Here is a 17404-nt window from a genome sequence, read left to right on the forward strand (position 1 = left end):
CTCTATTTATCTTCTTCAACATTTGCGAGACCATCAATGGTATGTATTTATGCTTCATCTTCACCATTTTCGTTTTCAAAGCTTTTATTTTCATTTTTTTTTTGGTTAATTATGTTATATATTAATTGGAATTACAATCTTCTTATTTTTTTTAAAAAAATAAGCTTCATCAATGGTGAAAATAGTAATGTTGAAGAAGATAACAATGGTGGAAAGTAAGTTGGTGTTTTAACCTAATTAAAGTTTGTAGTTTAATTTTTAATATTTTAAATTTGTTTGTCTTTTGATTTTACTTGTTCTTGATGGTGTTGTTTTGGCTTCTGTATTCGCAAAGAAGATCAAAAAGATTCCTTGTAAGGTTCAAAATGACAAACCTCAACAGTCAAAGGTGACTGATTAAGTACCCAAACAAAGGATTTATAGTGGCTAGAATTATAATACTATGTATTTGGATTTATAACATTGTGAATTTGGGTTTATAATAGAGGTATTTGTCGTATTGTTATGTATTCATATTTGGGATTATGCTGGAATTATAATAGTGTGTATTTGGATTTATAATATTGTATATGTGGGTTTATAATAGATTGTATTTGTGTTATAATTGTGTGTAGTTTATAATATTTTGAATTTATAAAGTAATGTTATAAATGTAACAGACTCAAAATTCTAAATCATAATCTTTCGATTAATTATTCTGAATTTTCAATTCAAATCTCTAATCCTTTGGTTATCCATTTCAAACCATCTTTAATTCCTAAACCTTTTCCAATTTTGTAATTTCTTTCAAATATTAAACTTAAAAAAAATATATTATTTTGTTTAAAATCTTTTTATAAACACTAAAATATTATTTTATTATTTTATAGTACGAAAAATAAAATGTTATTATTATATTCACGGTTTTGTAAAACTTTATGTTTTTACTTTCTTTCTTAAACTAGCATTACTACTTATTATTTTAACCTTATAACTTTGATTTAATTATTTTATATATAAAAAAAGAGTTATATTTTTATTATTAACTTTAAGTATAGTTTAAGCAAAATTTTCTAAGTAAACTAAATATTTTCATTATCAAATTTACCCATTATTTTAAAGTATATTTACTTATACATACTAGAACAAAAATTTGATGAATCAAAATCTTTTCTATATTAGCCCATGATATTCATCACTTACAAAAGTTATCACTATTTCCTTACACAAGCTAACCTTCTTCTACACTCCAAATTCTTACACATTCACTTACACACTCTAACTCTTGCACATTCACTTAAACACTTTAAATTACTTACACAAGTTAACCTTTTTCTATACTCGTAAAATACTTTTTCATACAATCTAATGAACTACAAAGTTGCCCAAACTCATTATAAATACCCCCTTTAGCCATGAGATCACTTGCACCACCATCATCAAATCTTTCTAACATTCTTTTTTATATTTTCACTTCATTTAAATCTTACTACCTTAATACCTTTATTATTAGTTGAAGAAATTCAAGAAGATAGAGCCTAGAACACTCTTTTATTTAGCTAAATCATCATCATTATGGAGCATTATTGGGTTATTACTTTGGGTACTTAATGTATTATTATTTTTGGAGTTTGGATTTAATTATTTTGGAAGCTTAGAAAATCATCATTATTTTGAGAGTTTGGATTAATTATTTTTGAAGCATTATTGGAGGGTTTTATTTCTTATTATTTTCCTAATTAGTACTTAGTACTAATTCGTGGTGTTAGTATGGTATAACTTCTTACCCTACTCTTTTTTTGAAATTTTACATTATATTTACTTTATAATATGCAAAATATGAAATATGTTGATATGTTTTAGTAGGAAGTTAGTTTAATGAAATTATGATCAAGATTATATTAAGTATGTGTATGCTAAAAGTATTTTTAGTATGTTAATTTAATAATCTTTGAACAAGTTTAGGAAGTTGGGTGCAAAATTATATTCTAGTGATATTAAGTATGATTTATGTTATAAACTAGTGCTAGTATGTTTATGAGTTAAGTATTACATTAGGAATGTTATTATTTTTTTTTTGTTAGAATTTTTATTAATATGTTTATGTTAGCCTTCAAACTAATTTATAAGGTAGTAAGTTATTTTATGAACGTATTTCACTAAGTATGATTATATTAAAAATATTGTTATTATACTTTATTTTGAGATTTAAGTTTATCCTTAAAGTTATAGTAAATTTCTATGTTATTGCGAAAAGTTTTTATTTTGTAAATGGTTATGTTAATTATTTAAATCTAGGATTTAGTATCATAAATTAAATTAAGTCGTTCTTTTTATGTGAAAAGGGCCCAAAACACTCATAGGCCATTCTACCACTATCATATAATAAAAAAGAAAAGAGTTTAATTTACAATTTTAAATTATTACAACTATTTTTGTGATAATAATAAGATAACAATTTAAAAAGATATTTTTGAGAAATTTTTATAAGTTATTAAATATTGAAGTGTTTTTCTTGAATACATGAGATTTCATAATAAAAGTAACTTTTAATCACTATTTAGTACAAAATATTTTATTTGCTAATTATTTGACCAAAATTTACGTAAAATGATGTAAAGGTATTTTTAGTAAACTTGCCGCCCAAAGTATGTGTGATATATTGATTTTGTGAAATTACAAGTTTTACTTGTTTTATAATTAGAAATATTGACTTTTGTGAAAATTATAAGTTTGACTTTTTTAAAACTCAAAATATTGATTTTTGTTAAATTATAAGTTTTATTTGTTTTACAACTAGAATGTTGATTTTTGCAAACCTCATAAGTTTACTTATTTTTCTAAACTTGAAATATTGATTTTGGGTGAACTTGTAGAATTTTGAAAACTTATCCAATGATGCAATTTTCAACTTTTATTTTAATTAGAATATTTAATTTTTTTTTGAAGAGAATAAAGTTTTATTTATTGTAAAATCGAAAATGTTGATTTTGAAAACTTATTTAAAGAGAAATAGATTTTAGTAGCTACATGTGGAAAATATTAATTTGGAGACTATTGATAGAATATTAAGTTATTAGTGTGAATTTAGCTAGCTATTAAAAATAAAGTTATAAATAAAATTTAATGTGTAAAAATTTAATAATGAATTTATAAAGACATAAAGGTTAATTTTACGTTATGATTTAGAATTTTATTAAATAAAAGAGGTTATTACCTAAGTTGATCAAAGTCAAAGTTAATGTCAAATTGTAGTAATAAAAATGTAATGTACTTGTGTGAATAAATATTGATTGAATGACCCTGATAGTAAGGTAATGTCGAACCATGGACCGGCATGTAAAATCCCGGCTCTCGTGTTGGCCGGCACGTAAAATGCGGTGTAAGACAGGGGGTTAGCTACCTATCATATAGAGCTCGAGCATAAATTGTATTGGAGGGGTGACGACTCCCACCATAGTTAGGGTTTAGGACTACGGTCCTCACCTAACCAGACCCGTACATATATCAGGTGTCATATTGATGTGCTTGTTGATCAGTGATAAACTTGATTAGTGTTGATGTTATGATGCATGGTACGGTTATGAGTATTAACCAAATGAACTTACTTAAGTGTTAAGATTACCGAATTGTATAAGTGGCAGTAACATACTTCTGTCAGGATTGAGAATGGTATCTTAATGACTTAAAAGTATGGAATAGAAAAAGAATATGGTAAAAGTATACGGTGATGTCAATTAATTATAAGTTCGTATTTAAATTATTATTTTGTAAATGTAGCGTATAATTTTCGTATTTTGAGCTGGATAGGAAGTTATGCTTGGCTTTAAGCGCTGACTGATTCAATCAGCTGTCATCCGTATCATGGATGGCAGCATTTTGCAGGATTTAGTTGAGGTTTCGATCCAGGCCGTAGCAATTACTATTTATCGAGAACTTAGCTGCTTTTTATCTTTATTGATGAGTTGATGATGATGATGTATTTTTTTCCATTTTTAGCAAACAATATTTCTTATCAGATGTAATATTTACTTTTGCTTTAAACAGTTTCAGTTGTTATGATTTAAAATTTTTAACAGTTTGTGGCATTTTGAGACTTCCGCAATATTCTTGTATTAAACATTATTATTAAATGTTAATTATGCATCGAGATTGTCGCTCCTGTCATAATAATCCAACTAAATAATATTATACCCCCAAGTAAAACAATGTTATAATCACAATTAAACTATGTTATAACCCCGATTAAACAATGTTATAACCCCAATTAAACAATGTTATAACCCCTAATATATTATGTTATAACGCCAAATGTGTTATATTATAACCCCAAATATATTCTTACTACACAATGTTTACTCCCAACTACATCAACCTATGTCAAATATTCACAATTATAATACCAATTATATTTTCTTTATATCCCCAAATATATGAATATATAACCACAAACGCTTTTATTACAATTCTCCAAAAATTAGTCATAGTTGTCTTTTTCAACATCATTGTTTTCCACCATTGATGAACCCTAATTTTTTTAAAAAAATCAGAAGAATCATAAATGCTTTTATTACCTTCCCCAAATACTATATATTGTTGTCTTCTTCAACATCACTGTTTTCCACCATTAATAAAACTTTACTTAAAAAAAAACCACAATCGAATTTTTCAGGTTATAGAAGGTGTGTATGTTCGATGGTTTAAGAAGAGAGACGAAAAAATCTGATTTATTAATAAATAATGTTTTATTTTGTTTAGGAATAGGTAGTTAATCAGAACACTTTTCATCTTCCAAAAAAACAACAATTTTCTTCTCTTGGGAATGACACGTGAATTTTTAAAAACAATATTTTTTTTTATATTAAGATATTTCCTAAATATAGTAAGTTGAGAATGTGGGTTGGGCTCTTTTGAGAGGCGTCTACTATAGACCCTCTCTCAAGAGAGGGCCTGAAGAAAGATTGGTTAGAAAATTTTTTTATACACATTTTTTTGTTGACCACATTTTTCGAAATTCAGTCAAAATAAATATTTAATTTGACCAAAAACTTAACATTTTATCAACCACTTGAAAAATTCAAAAATTAAAGTCACTACATGAATTCAAAAAAACATTTGTAAAAAAGCTAAAAACTCAATTATCACATAAAATTTCTGAGATTTTTTTATACAACATTGAGAGTGCTTTAGGGCCTGTCCTCTTCGTTTGATCTGATTGAATTTGATCTGAATTTACAAAGGTATGATCTGATCTGATCTGGTCTGATCTGAATTAATATGTATTATTATTATTATTATTATTATTATTATCAAATAGTTAATTAAATAATTTTGTTAATTAATTAATTATTATAATTATAATTATTATTATTATAATACCTACAATAATAATAATAATAATAATAATAATAATAATAATGATATGATATGATCTGACCTAATTGGTCTGATCTTATCTAAAACTTTCTGATCTAATCTGAATACATTTAATCTAATCTAATCCGATTTCAATAAGAATAAGTAATAAGTTCAAAAAATAACTTAAAAAGATAACATGCTCTTAATTAAGGCCAACATGTATTTAGACCAAGTATCAGTGGACCCCACTTAACCCCCCCTCCCCCAATCTTTCAATTTCTATTTAAAAAAATCAAAAAAAGCAAAATCTGATTGGCTAAAACATGGTATACCCAATGACAACTCGACAACAAAATTGAGAAAACCATCCTGGTATTCGAAAAACCAGGCATAAGATGATCCAAATCTCACACATACGTTTTCCGTTTTCATTACCAAATTGAACACCCACCAACACTACTGGTGTCTACAATTCATCCATTATTATCTCTCCTGAATATATATGGTCGGAGGTTGCTAAAAAATAAGGAACATGGGAAGGGGCAGGGTTCAGTTGAAGAGGATTGAGAATAAAATCAATCGTCAAGTAACGTTTTCCAAAAGAAGAATCGGTTTGTTAAAGAAAGCTCATGAGATTTCTGTTCTTTGTGATGCTGATACTGCTGTTATTATCTTTTCTACTAAAGGCAAGCTGTTTGAGTATGCTACTGATTCTTGGTATGTTCTTCTAATCTACTACTTCATTTTATTCGGTGCAATTCTTGTGTTTATTTTAATCTATGTTGATTAGGATGATAAACGGATAAAATTATATGGGTTTTGCACTGTATCTGTTCTAGTTGGAACGATTATAGGTATGTATTTGGTAGTTAATGGGTGGATATAAGTCTGAAAAGTCGTATCCATATGAGTATAAGTAGGGTCGTCGTTCCTAACCCTAGGCAAGTAGTTATTTGCCTAAGGACTAAAAAGGGTCTTACTATCTGAAATTTTTGGTTAATGAAAATCACTTAAAAATTTGTAATTTATGATTAGTTCTGTTATTTTTCCAAATACATATTAAAGTTTAGGATAATTTTCTATATAAAGGGTCAATTTCTTTCAATTTGACTAGAGCTCATAAAATATTAAGAAAAGCATCCTAATAAACCTGCACGTGTCCGACCATTTTGCCATCCTAATGTTGATCATCTTTGATTTCTCTTTTTGGACTTAATTCTTCTATTATATACCTAAATATATGTTCAATTTTGTCTAAGTTATGACTTATGACCCAATTATCAATCTTATCAATATTGTAATGTGTAATATTAACATATAAATGAATGATATTGGAATCAACAGCATATGTGTGTACTCATGCAAAGAGGAGTGTTCGTATCACCTTATACTAGTATCATCGATTCATGTCTATAGGCTATAATAGTTGATGAACTATATTCACATTTAAATCTAAAATGTAAAACGATTATGTTATTTTAATTATAGAAACATTTGTTAAGCAAGTGTGGTGTTAATCATGCTAGAGTACAAAATAAGATTTATTTTACAATAAGATAGTCGATAAAGAATCATAATATATAAAATGTAAAGTAACTAGTTATTTATATTTTAATCATAGAAACATATGTCAATTTTACAGAAAATAAGGTTTACGTATGATTTTTTATTAACATTTGTTTTTTCACGTAGTTTAATGTAATAATTTAATTTTTAATATCTTTAATTATATATAATAAAAAATTATAAAATTTTGATATTAATAATCTTTGCTTCGAAACAAATCAAACAAGATTTCATTTAACCATATTTTAACTTATAAATTAAGAATTAATTACAAATTAAGGATCATGAGTGAATAATACAAACATTAATATTGCGGTTAATTTGAAATAGAGAAAGTACTAAGGTAACACGGACGTACGTTATGTTCTTGGGATTAATTCATGGAATTGGTCTTTCATTGGACGCATAAAATCATTTTATAAGTTTAATTATTTTGCTTCAATGATCAATTAATTATTGCATTTATTGATTTTATCAAGATAAATAGACAATCAATTCAATACTCAAACGCTATTAGGTGCCTTCCATAATCCACCTAGTGGTGAAATTTTAGGATTGAATATACCGAATGTTATTATCTTTGTTAGTGATTACTTTTTCTGTTTCATCATTATTATCGCATTTAGTTTGGATACATTTGTCAAGACAATTATTAAAATTTTAATATTTTTGATTGTGTATAACTAAAAATTATAATAAGTTGATATCAAATTAATCTTTGCGTTAAGACTAATCAAACAAGATTCAGTTTAACTATATTTTAACTTATAAATTAAGAATAAATTACAAATTAATAATGAACTATGAGGGGGTGTTGGGATAGTTTGTCACACATTGCTAAATTCAAGATAATAAAATTAAAAAATAATGTGTATACTTTATGAGTCATTGGAGTTGCTTGCTTGACAATAAGAATAAATTTAGTGCTCTAACAAATTTCTTACTTATTTTCTCCTCATTTTTCCTGATCAGGCAGATGATTGAATAATTTTGTTTTTCCAATTTTTATTTTTCGCCACCTTTTTCATTTTATCGCCACCTCCTTCAAATTAAATTACGAATTTGCCTCTAGATTTTAAAAAATTACAACTATGCCACTGAACTTAAAATTTCTTATTTATACTAATAATAATAATAATAATAATAATAATAATTATAATAATAATAACAATAATAATAATAATAATAATAATAATAATAATAATAATAATAATATTTAAAAAAATAAATTAAATATAATAATTAAAATTAAAATTAAAATTTTAATAATAATAATAATAACAATCACAACAACAATAACAACAACAACAACAATAATAATAACAACAATAATAATATAAATAAAATTAATAAAAAAAAATTTTAAAAAAAAAAATAATAATACCAGTCGCACAAAAAGTGCGACTGTACCTAGGGTACAGTTGCACTCTTTGTGCGACTGGTATTATTATTTTTTTTTTAATTTCGAATTATAAAATTTCTTTTGTTTAATTAATTTTTTTTAAAGTTATTATTACTTAAATAATAATAATAATAATAATAATAATAATAATATTTAAAAAATAAATTAAATATAATAATTAAAATAAAAATAAAAAATTAATAATAATAATAATAACAATCACAATAATAATAATAATAATAACAACAACAACAACAACAATAATAATAATAATAATAGCAATAATAATATAAATAAAATTAATAAAAAATTTTTTAAAAAAATAAATATAATAAAATATAATACCAGTCGCACAAAAAGTGCGATTGTACCTAGGTCGAGTCGCACTAAAGTGCGACTCGACCTAGGTACAATCGCACTTTTTGTGCGACTGGTATTTTTTTTTTTGAATTTTGAATTATGAAATTTTTTTGTTTAATTAATTTATTTTTTAAGTTATTGCTATTTAATTAAATGTTGTAATAAATTATTTTATTTTAATATATTATTATATTATGATAATGTTATTATAATAATTAGTTTTGAATTTAAATTATTTATTTGAATGTTTAATTATTTTTTAATAATAATATTATATTAATTGAAATTTAGTTGTTAATTAATTTTTAATTTTTTATTAATAATTTTTTATTAATTTAGTTGATAATAGTGTTATTAAGTTCAGTGGCAAATTCGTAATTTTTTAAAGTTCAGAGGCAAATTCGTAATTACATTAGGGGGTGGCGATAAAATCAAAAGGATGGCGAATTATAACAATACCCTTTGTTTTTTAGTCTCTAGTTACTGTATTGTATTTAAAGTTGATCTCGAAAATTAGTTTTTTCTTTTAATGTATTTTCAATTTGGCCCCTTACTAATTTAAAATATATTATATAGAGCTAATAAATATCACAAAAATTAAACACAGTTTGGTAAATAAAAAAAGGGAAATTTGCAAAGAAACACCTTTCAAAACCCCTTTTTTGTAAAGAAACACCTTTTAAGAGACTTTTTTTACAAAACAACACCTTAAATCAGTTTCCGGTGACTTTTGTCAACTTTCCAGCGTTGACTATGCCATTTGTCAACTTTTCGGCGTTGACTTTTGTTTTTATTTTTATTTTATTTTTAATTTTTATTATTTAGTTGGTGCATACTTGATTAGATAAGTGCTTGTATTTTTCGGTGTCCTTTTCTTAAAGGGGTACGGTTATAATATGTATGTTATCCTCTTTCTCCTGAACCCTATCTTATGCGAGATATTAAATTATTAACTGTGATTATGACTATATTTGATTTGATATAATTTTATCTAGTGTATTAATTTGGCCCCTCTAAATTTAAAATTTTAACTTTGCTGATGGTTGTTATAATGTTTTTAAAAATCGGATAGAATGCTCCTAGTCTTAATTTAGCTTTGATTATGACTTTGGGTTATTATGGTAATTGCGTGGTTAGAATAATAATATAGTATAGTGTTTATTAATTATGACATTGATTTGGCATTTGTGAATTGAAATCATTCATTTTCTCTCTTACTCTCCTTTCATTTTAGACATGTATCGTGCATTGTCAAAAATTTGCAAATTTTCTCTTACCTACAAAGCTTAACTTTTTGATTTTATTCTAAGGATTATACCCTACTTTTTTTTTTTTTTACAGATATGTTTATCTTTAATTGTTGAATCCTAATATAATTACATAAATAGATGACTAGAAGGTCAAATTATTCAATGTTAGTGTTTAGTAAATTAGTCGGTTTGATTTACTCTTGATCAGTTATTTCTAAACAAGTTGCTTTTAGTAGTAAGCTTAAAAGTAGTTAATCAAACCATTTGATAAAATCAGCTGGTCAAATCAATAAGTTCAATCAATTATCAACTGTTTGTTAAACATTCTATTACTTTGTTAATATGAGAGTCCTTTGTATTAGATTGTGTTGATGCTACACGTTGACTCTACTCATGGAATTAAATACCCTGTTAATTGTCATATTACCTATAATAACAAAATAAAAGAACATAAATTCTTGTGAGAGACGGTCTTTTTCAGAGACTATTTCTAATTGAGTCAATTTATAAAGGAAAATGTAGAACAAGAATAAGCATTAAACTTTAATGAGGAGAAACGTCTCTCAAGAGACCGGCTGAATAAAGAATAACGCCCAATTCAGTTTATTTTAATGAATTAAACATATTTTTATTAGACTAAACTTATTTCCTCTAACAATATGAAGTTAATTATACTGACTCAACCTATTTTTACCAAACAAAATTTTTATTAATGTTCTCTTATTTGCTTTATTAATGTATATACTAAAGTTAACTTATTTGTAATAAATTCTTAAAAAAAAAAGTTATTTGTAATAAATTGAACTTAATTTTCTTTTCCTAAACTTATTTCGATTTGGGTAGTCTAGACTCTAGATAATAATTGCTACAGACGAGGGGGAGGAAAAGTAATTCTTTCTGTTTGCCCCTATAGTTCGAAAATTCGGCAAAAATGCGTACTCGAAAGTTAATTTTCCCGATACGCAATTCTATAAGATAATTAACAATTTTCCACCCATAGTAAGGACTTATTAAAATAATAAATAAATTGAAAATAATTAATTTATAATATTAAAATAAATAAGTATATAAATTTAAAATTAATAAGATATAAAATTGATATTAAAGTAAATAAGTAAAAACTCTACTTAAGCCCTATGAAAGGTACAACTATGTGACTTCTATTGAGGTCTTAACTTGGCTCCGCTTGGTGTGTATTTAAAAACAGCATGGAGAGGATACTGGTGCGCTATGAAAGGTATTCCTATGCAGAGAAACAGCAAACTGCTCTTGATCCTGAAGCTAATGTAAGCCCAGTCATGTGAAATGTGTCATTTCAATTCTATAAGTTCACTCACAATTCAATTGTATATATCTTTATTTTTAATATGTTGTATCACCTATTTTGGACTTTAATCATCAAATTAAGTGTTTGTTTGAGTTGGTTTTTTGACATAGTATTACTGTACTAGAAACCAGCATGATAAAAACTTATATATTCGGAACTCATTCACTATTATTTCTAGTGAATAATATATAACGTTAGGTATTAAGGCCCATTAGTGAAAAATGTGATAACGGTTAACGTCAAGTATCAGCTAAATGCATAAAATATTTCTTATAATAGCCAAAAGGTCTTTTTTTCAACCTTTACGACGCGGAAAATATTTTTTAAAAAAATCTTTTCAGCGTGCCCAATGCAATACTACCTTGTTTTTGCTCTAGGGGAGAGTCGTTAAATCAATATTTTTAGTTCAAATGACTTTTGTATGAGTGAACTTACTAAAGTATATAACATATTAAAAGCTCCAATCATCAACTAAGTAAGCTTTTAGTTGATTCCTTTTTTAACAAATATCTTATGTAGTGTAATTATTGCAGGTAAACTGGTCTCTTGAGCAGGCAAAGCTTAAGGCTAGGCTGGAGATTCTGCAGAAAAATCAGAGGTAATTACACATTTATACTTCTTGAGATGGTCACTAAATTAAATTGGAACTGTGTAGGAAAATTGATACCTGTTATACCGTGATAATTTGTCACATAATTATCCGTTGGATTCACTCGTGTGGATATACCCATGGGCATCCTTGGGCTCGGGGCCACAAACCCATGGGTCATGAGCGTTAAGCATACAACACATGATGAGTTTCACACTTTTTCAAAACCATATAGTATTAGGAGGATTATCCATCAAGTGTTATATACAAGTTTATAACTAATTTTTTTTAGCGATATAAGATTTTTCTTACATGTGAAGTATTTCTAACAATACCAACGTTTGACTAATGTTAGGCATTACGTTGGAGAAGATCTTGATAACTTAAGCTTGAAGGAACTTCAGAATTTAGAGCATCAGCTTGACACTGCTCTTAAACACATCAGGACTAAAAAAGTAAGTTTGGTTGAATTTTGTTGAGAAGGAAGTATATATATCTCTTCCCATACATAGTGAGTACATGTTTATGAAAAAATTTTAAAAAGTAGATAATTGGTTAGAAGAATAAGATAAAAAAATTTAAATTGTAATATGATTTAAAAATAGAAAAAATTTAAAAAATCGAGTTTTATGTTAGTAGGAGAATAAGTATGATTTTCACCTAATGGGAAAATTCTCATTAATTCCCTTTATTTTGCTATATTTGATGTTGCGGGAAATTTTAGGAATATTTAGTACGTTAGATAAAATAACAGTAAAATTAAAAAGAGTAAGAGACCTAGAATCGATATGAGTAATTTGAAGAGAAGTATCATCATCAATAATGAGTCCTTCAGTACCATTGTATGGGGCATAAAAAGAAAAAACAGTAAGTCATTAATTACACGATGAGATTGAGAAGCTCCACTATCTAATAACCAAGAAGAATCAATAGAAGGGAGGGTGGAAGGAACAATAGCGATGGTAATTAGATTATGAGAAAGGGAAGAGAAATGTTAAATGATTGACTGATTGTTGGCCATGTAATAGGTAAGAAATAAAATTGTAAAAAACTCTGATACCATATAAGTAATATAAAAAAGAGAGAATTGATTATTTTCATTGATACTAAACAATTATATATATAGCTACGACCTATTGAAGACTTTCTAATTAACTCCTATAATATAATTACTATACTTTAAAAAATAGAAGTCAAACTAATTACACAATAAAAAAAATAAATACAAGGCTAAACTAAAGGTAACGTATTTAAAAGTAAATAAAAAAATAATGTATTTGCTTAATAGTTTGATTTATTGTTAGTGAGAGAATAAGTAAAAAAAAAACTATTTTATGTCATAAGCTAACGAACGAATTCACAAAACTAATAATGTATTTGAAAGGTTAAATTATAAAACAAATTAAAATTAAAATAATTTAATATATTTTAACGAATAATTTGGAAAAAATTTCAAAATTTATGTTATACTATGATATATTTAATGCTTATACAATAAAAAATTTAAAATATGTTAAAATTGATTCACATTTTTATTATTGGACTTCATTTGCAAAATCCTTATTTTATTGATTTTAAATATATGGATACATAATTCAAAAACTCATAAGGACCTTTTTTTAATATTTTATAATTTTTGTGAGGTCATTTTGATCTAATATTTGTGTTATAAAATGAAATTATTTAAGATGGACAAACTTTTGACTTTTAAAATCTTCGTTTATAAAAATATGAACAAAAATGGAATTGATAAAGTAGAAAGATATAGCAAATTAAAAAAAGTTAAGTCAAAGTAGGAGGAAATGGATTGCAAGGGAATGCAAAAATATGTTATTTTCATTTAAATAATAATAATGTTGAAACCTTTGTATTAATAAAATGAAATTCACATAAAATTTATTTCCATCCGCTTCATTTCCCTCGCTTGGAAAATTTTCCATTTGTTTCTTTTTACTGCATAAATCCTATCCAAAGTCCAAACAATGCGTTAAGTCATACTCTATATTTATTTTCTTTTCTATGAAAAACTAAACAAATAATCTAACAAGCTTGCTCATATTTGCAGAACCAACTGATGCATGAATCAATATCTCAACTCCAAAAGAAGGTAGAGCATGCTTCTTATTCTCAGTCATTTTCCACCATTTTACTTATAAAACTCTCTCACTAAATTCCGTCATCATCATCATCCCGCTCATAAGAAACTATGATCAGGATTTAGAGAGGTAAGTAAGACGGTAACCCATACCCATTGTTAAATTAAGTTGTACTTATTGTGAATGCCAGCATATTAACGGGAAACACGAGGTGCATACACTTCTTTAAAATGTCGATATGAGATAACGAATCCCAACACTCCCCTCACATGTGAACCCCCGTCATGTTCGCAAGTGGGAGTAATCAATTAGGGTAGAAACGCCATTCTTTGGACCTACCATTTTTAATTTTTTATCGAACCATCGGCTCGGATACCATCTTAATTTAAGTTGGACTTATTGTGAATGCCAGCATATTAACGGAAAAATACGAGGTGCACACGCTTCTTTAATTTGTCGATATGGGATAAAGTTATCCCAACACCTATAAAAGAGGGAGAAAGAGTCGAGGTTTCTGAAAAGATATAGTAATCTTAACACTATGTTAGACATAACAGGACAAAGCTTTACAAGAGAACAATAGTGTGCTATCCAAGAAGGTATTACATAGGTCATGTTATATGATCATTGTAGATCTTACTTGTAAATTTTTAATTTTTTGAAACTTATTTGCTAATGGTTAAAAATGCATGTTGGGTAAAACTAAATGCAGGTGAAGGAAAGAGAGAAGGCATTAGCTAAGAAGACACAAATAGATCAGCAAAATCAAGTCCCTAACACTTCTAGCATCTTAATACCTCATGCTTTGCCATTGAATATAGGGTTAGTCCTTAATTGCTCATCTCTTATTTATCTTTAATTTCAGGTTCAAATTAGACATCTTTTCAACTTTATTTAATGCTTGTGATGTGTGCGTTACTATCTTATATGTGTATATTTATATTTGCATCTTTATTTTATGTCTAGTTTGCGTTGGTTTTTACGGAATTTTTTCAATTTTTAATCGACTTACTATTTATCGCTGTTTGTGCAAGGATCTCTGTATTTGGGGTCTTTTTAATCATATTCTCTCCTGCCCTCTCTTTAAAAGGATATGGGTATGAATTATGTGTCTATTAACCCCAGACTCTTACTACTCAGTGGAATAAACTAGGCATAAAAGTTTAGTATGGTACATATAAGAAGTGCAGATATGAAAATCTAGATTGTGCAAATAATCACCTATAGTTCACGTACAAAAACTTGATAGTCATGAAAGTGTTTTATAGTGCCTGATATTAGCTGGTAATATTGTGCTTATGGCGAAAACTAATGAGAAATGTTGGAAATACTTCACATGTAAGACAAGATTCTACGTTGATAAAATAGTGGGTTGTTGACTTGCATATATAGTGGGTGAGCTAATCTTCCTACCACCATATGGTTTTGGGAAATAATGAACCTCACCAAGTGTATGTGCAAGTCAACTCTCTGGACTCGTGGATTTGTAGGCTCAAGCCCACGGGTCTCCAGTTATTTTATTAGTGGAGATTAGCGGAGCAGTTACTAGGTCAATTAGGAGCAGTTACCTTAAGTTTCTGTATATATTATCATCATCAATTGTTGAATGTAAAAAAACAAGAAATAAGAATCAGAAAAACACAAAAAGCTTGCTGGTTATCTAAAAATCAAGAAAGTCAATACGAGGTTAGAGGATTGGAAAATAACTTTAAAGTTCCTAGTTCTTTACTTCTTACCTCCTTTAGAACCCTAGTTCTGTTTAATAGTTGAGATATTAGCCAAATTTTGGAAACATTCTAAGGTACTAAAGTGATATAGCTTTAATGAAACTAAGGGTATGAAAACTTGGGGACATCTTTAAGTGTTGTAGAAATGGGGCAAAGGGAGGGGGAGGGGGAGGGGGAGGGAAGAGGGGAGTTGGGATTTTTTTTAATTCAATTGAATTTTTATTTATATTTTTTTGGTAAAATTCACATAACATGTAAAATATATTGGATGCTGTGGAAAAACACACCATAAAGTTGATATTATTAAGGGTTAATTGAAAGTTCGTATTATTGTAAGAAAATCAGTGAAATGTTATATTATTTACGGTAATTTTTCTTTTTGATATGAACAGTATAGATAGGATCATGAGATAATAGAAGACATTAAAACAGAATACTACATCAGTATCATCATACCTCATACCAAGTGTCAGGGAGGAATAGAAAACGACGGACCATATCCTTATCAAATTAAGAAAATTGTGTTTAATGAGACCCTCGGCTAGATAAAAAAACTGCAAAAGCAAACAAAGACAATACAAATAGCAAGGAAAAAAATCATAATACAACTAGATTGAACTAGAGCTTCTAATGTGCGCAACTTAACCCTGATAATAACATAGAAGTTATTTTCAATTGACTCTTGATAGCAAGAATATTTACTAGAAACAAATGAATCAGAATCTTTAGACGGTAATAAAATGTTTTTGTTTGATGAAATGCAGAGGAACGGGCAGCAGTGCTATAGAAGATGAAGCAACGACACATCGAGCAAATACAAGCAACACTTCAGCTCTATACCCCTCCTGGATGCTGTGCCACATCCCCGAGCAGTGAGCAGTGAGCAGTGAGCAGTGAGCAATAAAAAAGAGTCATCAAAGAATATTATTATGTGGGCACTTTAGACCAATATTATGATTTTATGCATAAGGGTAAACAAAGTATAAGATGTTTTGTATATGTTGTAACTTATATGCATCGCTATGAGTGCCATTATGGATAGGAGCTACTCTTGTTTATCGGTGAGATGAGCTCAAACAAAAAGTAAATATGCTGATAATTTGTATTTATTGGACACTTGGACTATTTAACTTATGTATAATACGCGTCTGACGATGAGACCGTCTCATACAAGAATTTGTGTTTGATAGACTTGTGGGAGTATCGTTGTATACCATGTGATCCATGAGTATGGGCGTAAGGTAATGGATTTACCCTTAATAAATTAATATTCACTGTTTGATACTACCTCAAGGCTGAACTTGATTATGTATATATAGCACATTAAGTTTTTATGTCACAGTGATTACATTTCCATATTTTTCACTATTGATTGTATTTTGTATTTTTGGCCCAACAAAAGTACAATTTTCAATAGAGGTCATTTGAGAAGAACTCCACATTTACACACATTTGGTGTGGATAAGTGCGGACAAAACGCACCTAAAAAGCTTGTGTTGGTCTCTTAGATCATTTCACACCCCATTAATAATGTCGTCAGCCCAAACAAAGTCGGCGTACGTGTTAAACTACGAGTTTAGATCTAGACTTAGTTCACACTAAATAGATACATTTATGTCCAAGTCGGTAGGATACGAAAGGCAATGTTGGGCCACATGCCTACAATAAACAAATTGGCCAACTACCTGCTTTTACCGAAAATCATGTAGCTGCAATTCTCAATCAAATACCAAAAATATGAACGCTATGG

The 17404-nt window shown here is 27.4% G+C and overlaps 1 protein-coding gene across 1 annotated transcript; it reads left to right on the forward strand.

The window, feature by feature from the left end:
- The first annotated feature begins 5677 nt into the window (after positions 1-5677).
- On the forward strand, positions 5678-16939 carry LOC130798410 (truncated transcription factor CAULIFLOWER A). Its single transcript, XM_057661374.1, has 7 exons — positions 5678-6054; positions 11123-11201; positions 11776-11840; positions 12187-12286; positions 13897-13938; positions 14640-14749; positions 16419-16939. Exons 1-7 carry the CDS (start codon positions 5870-5872, stop codon positions 16528-16530), a joined length of 693 nt encoding a protein of 230 aa, XP_057517357.1. The 5' UTR covers positions 5678-5869; the 3' UTR covers positions 16531-16939.
- Positions 16940-17404: the final 465 nt, after the last annotated feature.

This window comes from Amaranthus tricolor, chromosome 13, assembly GCF_026212465.1.
Source record: "Amaranthus tricolor cultivar Red isolate AtriRed21 chromosome 13, ASM2621246v1, whole genome shotgun sequence".
Lineage (NCBI taxonomy): Eukaryota > Viridiplantae > Streptophyta > Magnoliopsida > Caryophyllales > Amaranthaceae > Amaranthus > Amaranthus tricolor.

What these genes read in the sequence shown, in the direction of transcription:
- LOC130798410 (XM_057661374.1), top strand. Translation starts at nt 5,870, where the DNA reads ATGGGAAGGGGCAGGGTTCAGTTGAAGAGGATTGAGAATAAAATCAAT. An exon ending in GAGTATGCTACTGATTCTTG is followed by an intron (nt 6,055 to 11,122) that starts GTATGTTCTTCT and finishes ATTTAAAAACAG; the next exon opens with CATGGAGAGGATACTGGTGC. An exon ending in GCTTTGCCATTGAATATAGG is followed by an intron (nt 14,750 to 16,418) that starts GTTAGTCCTTAA and finishes GATGAAATGCAG; the next exon opens with AGGAACGGGCAGCAGTGCTA.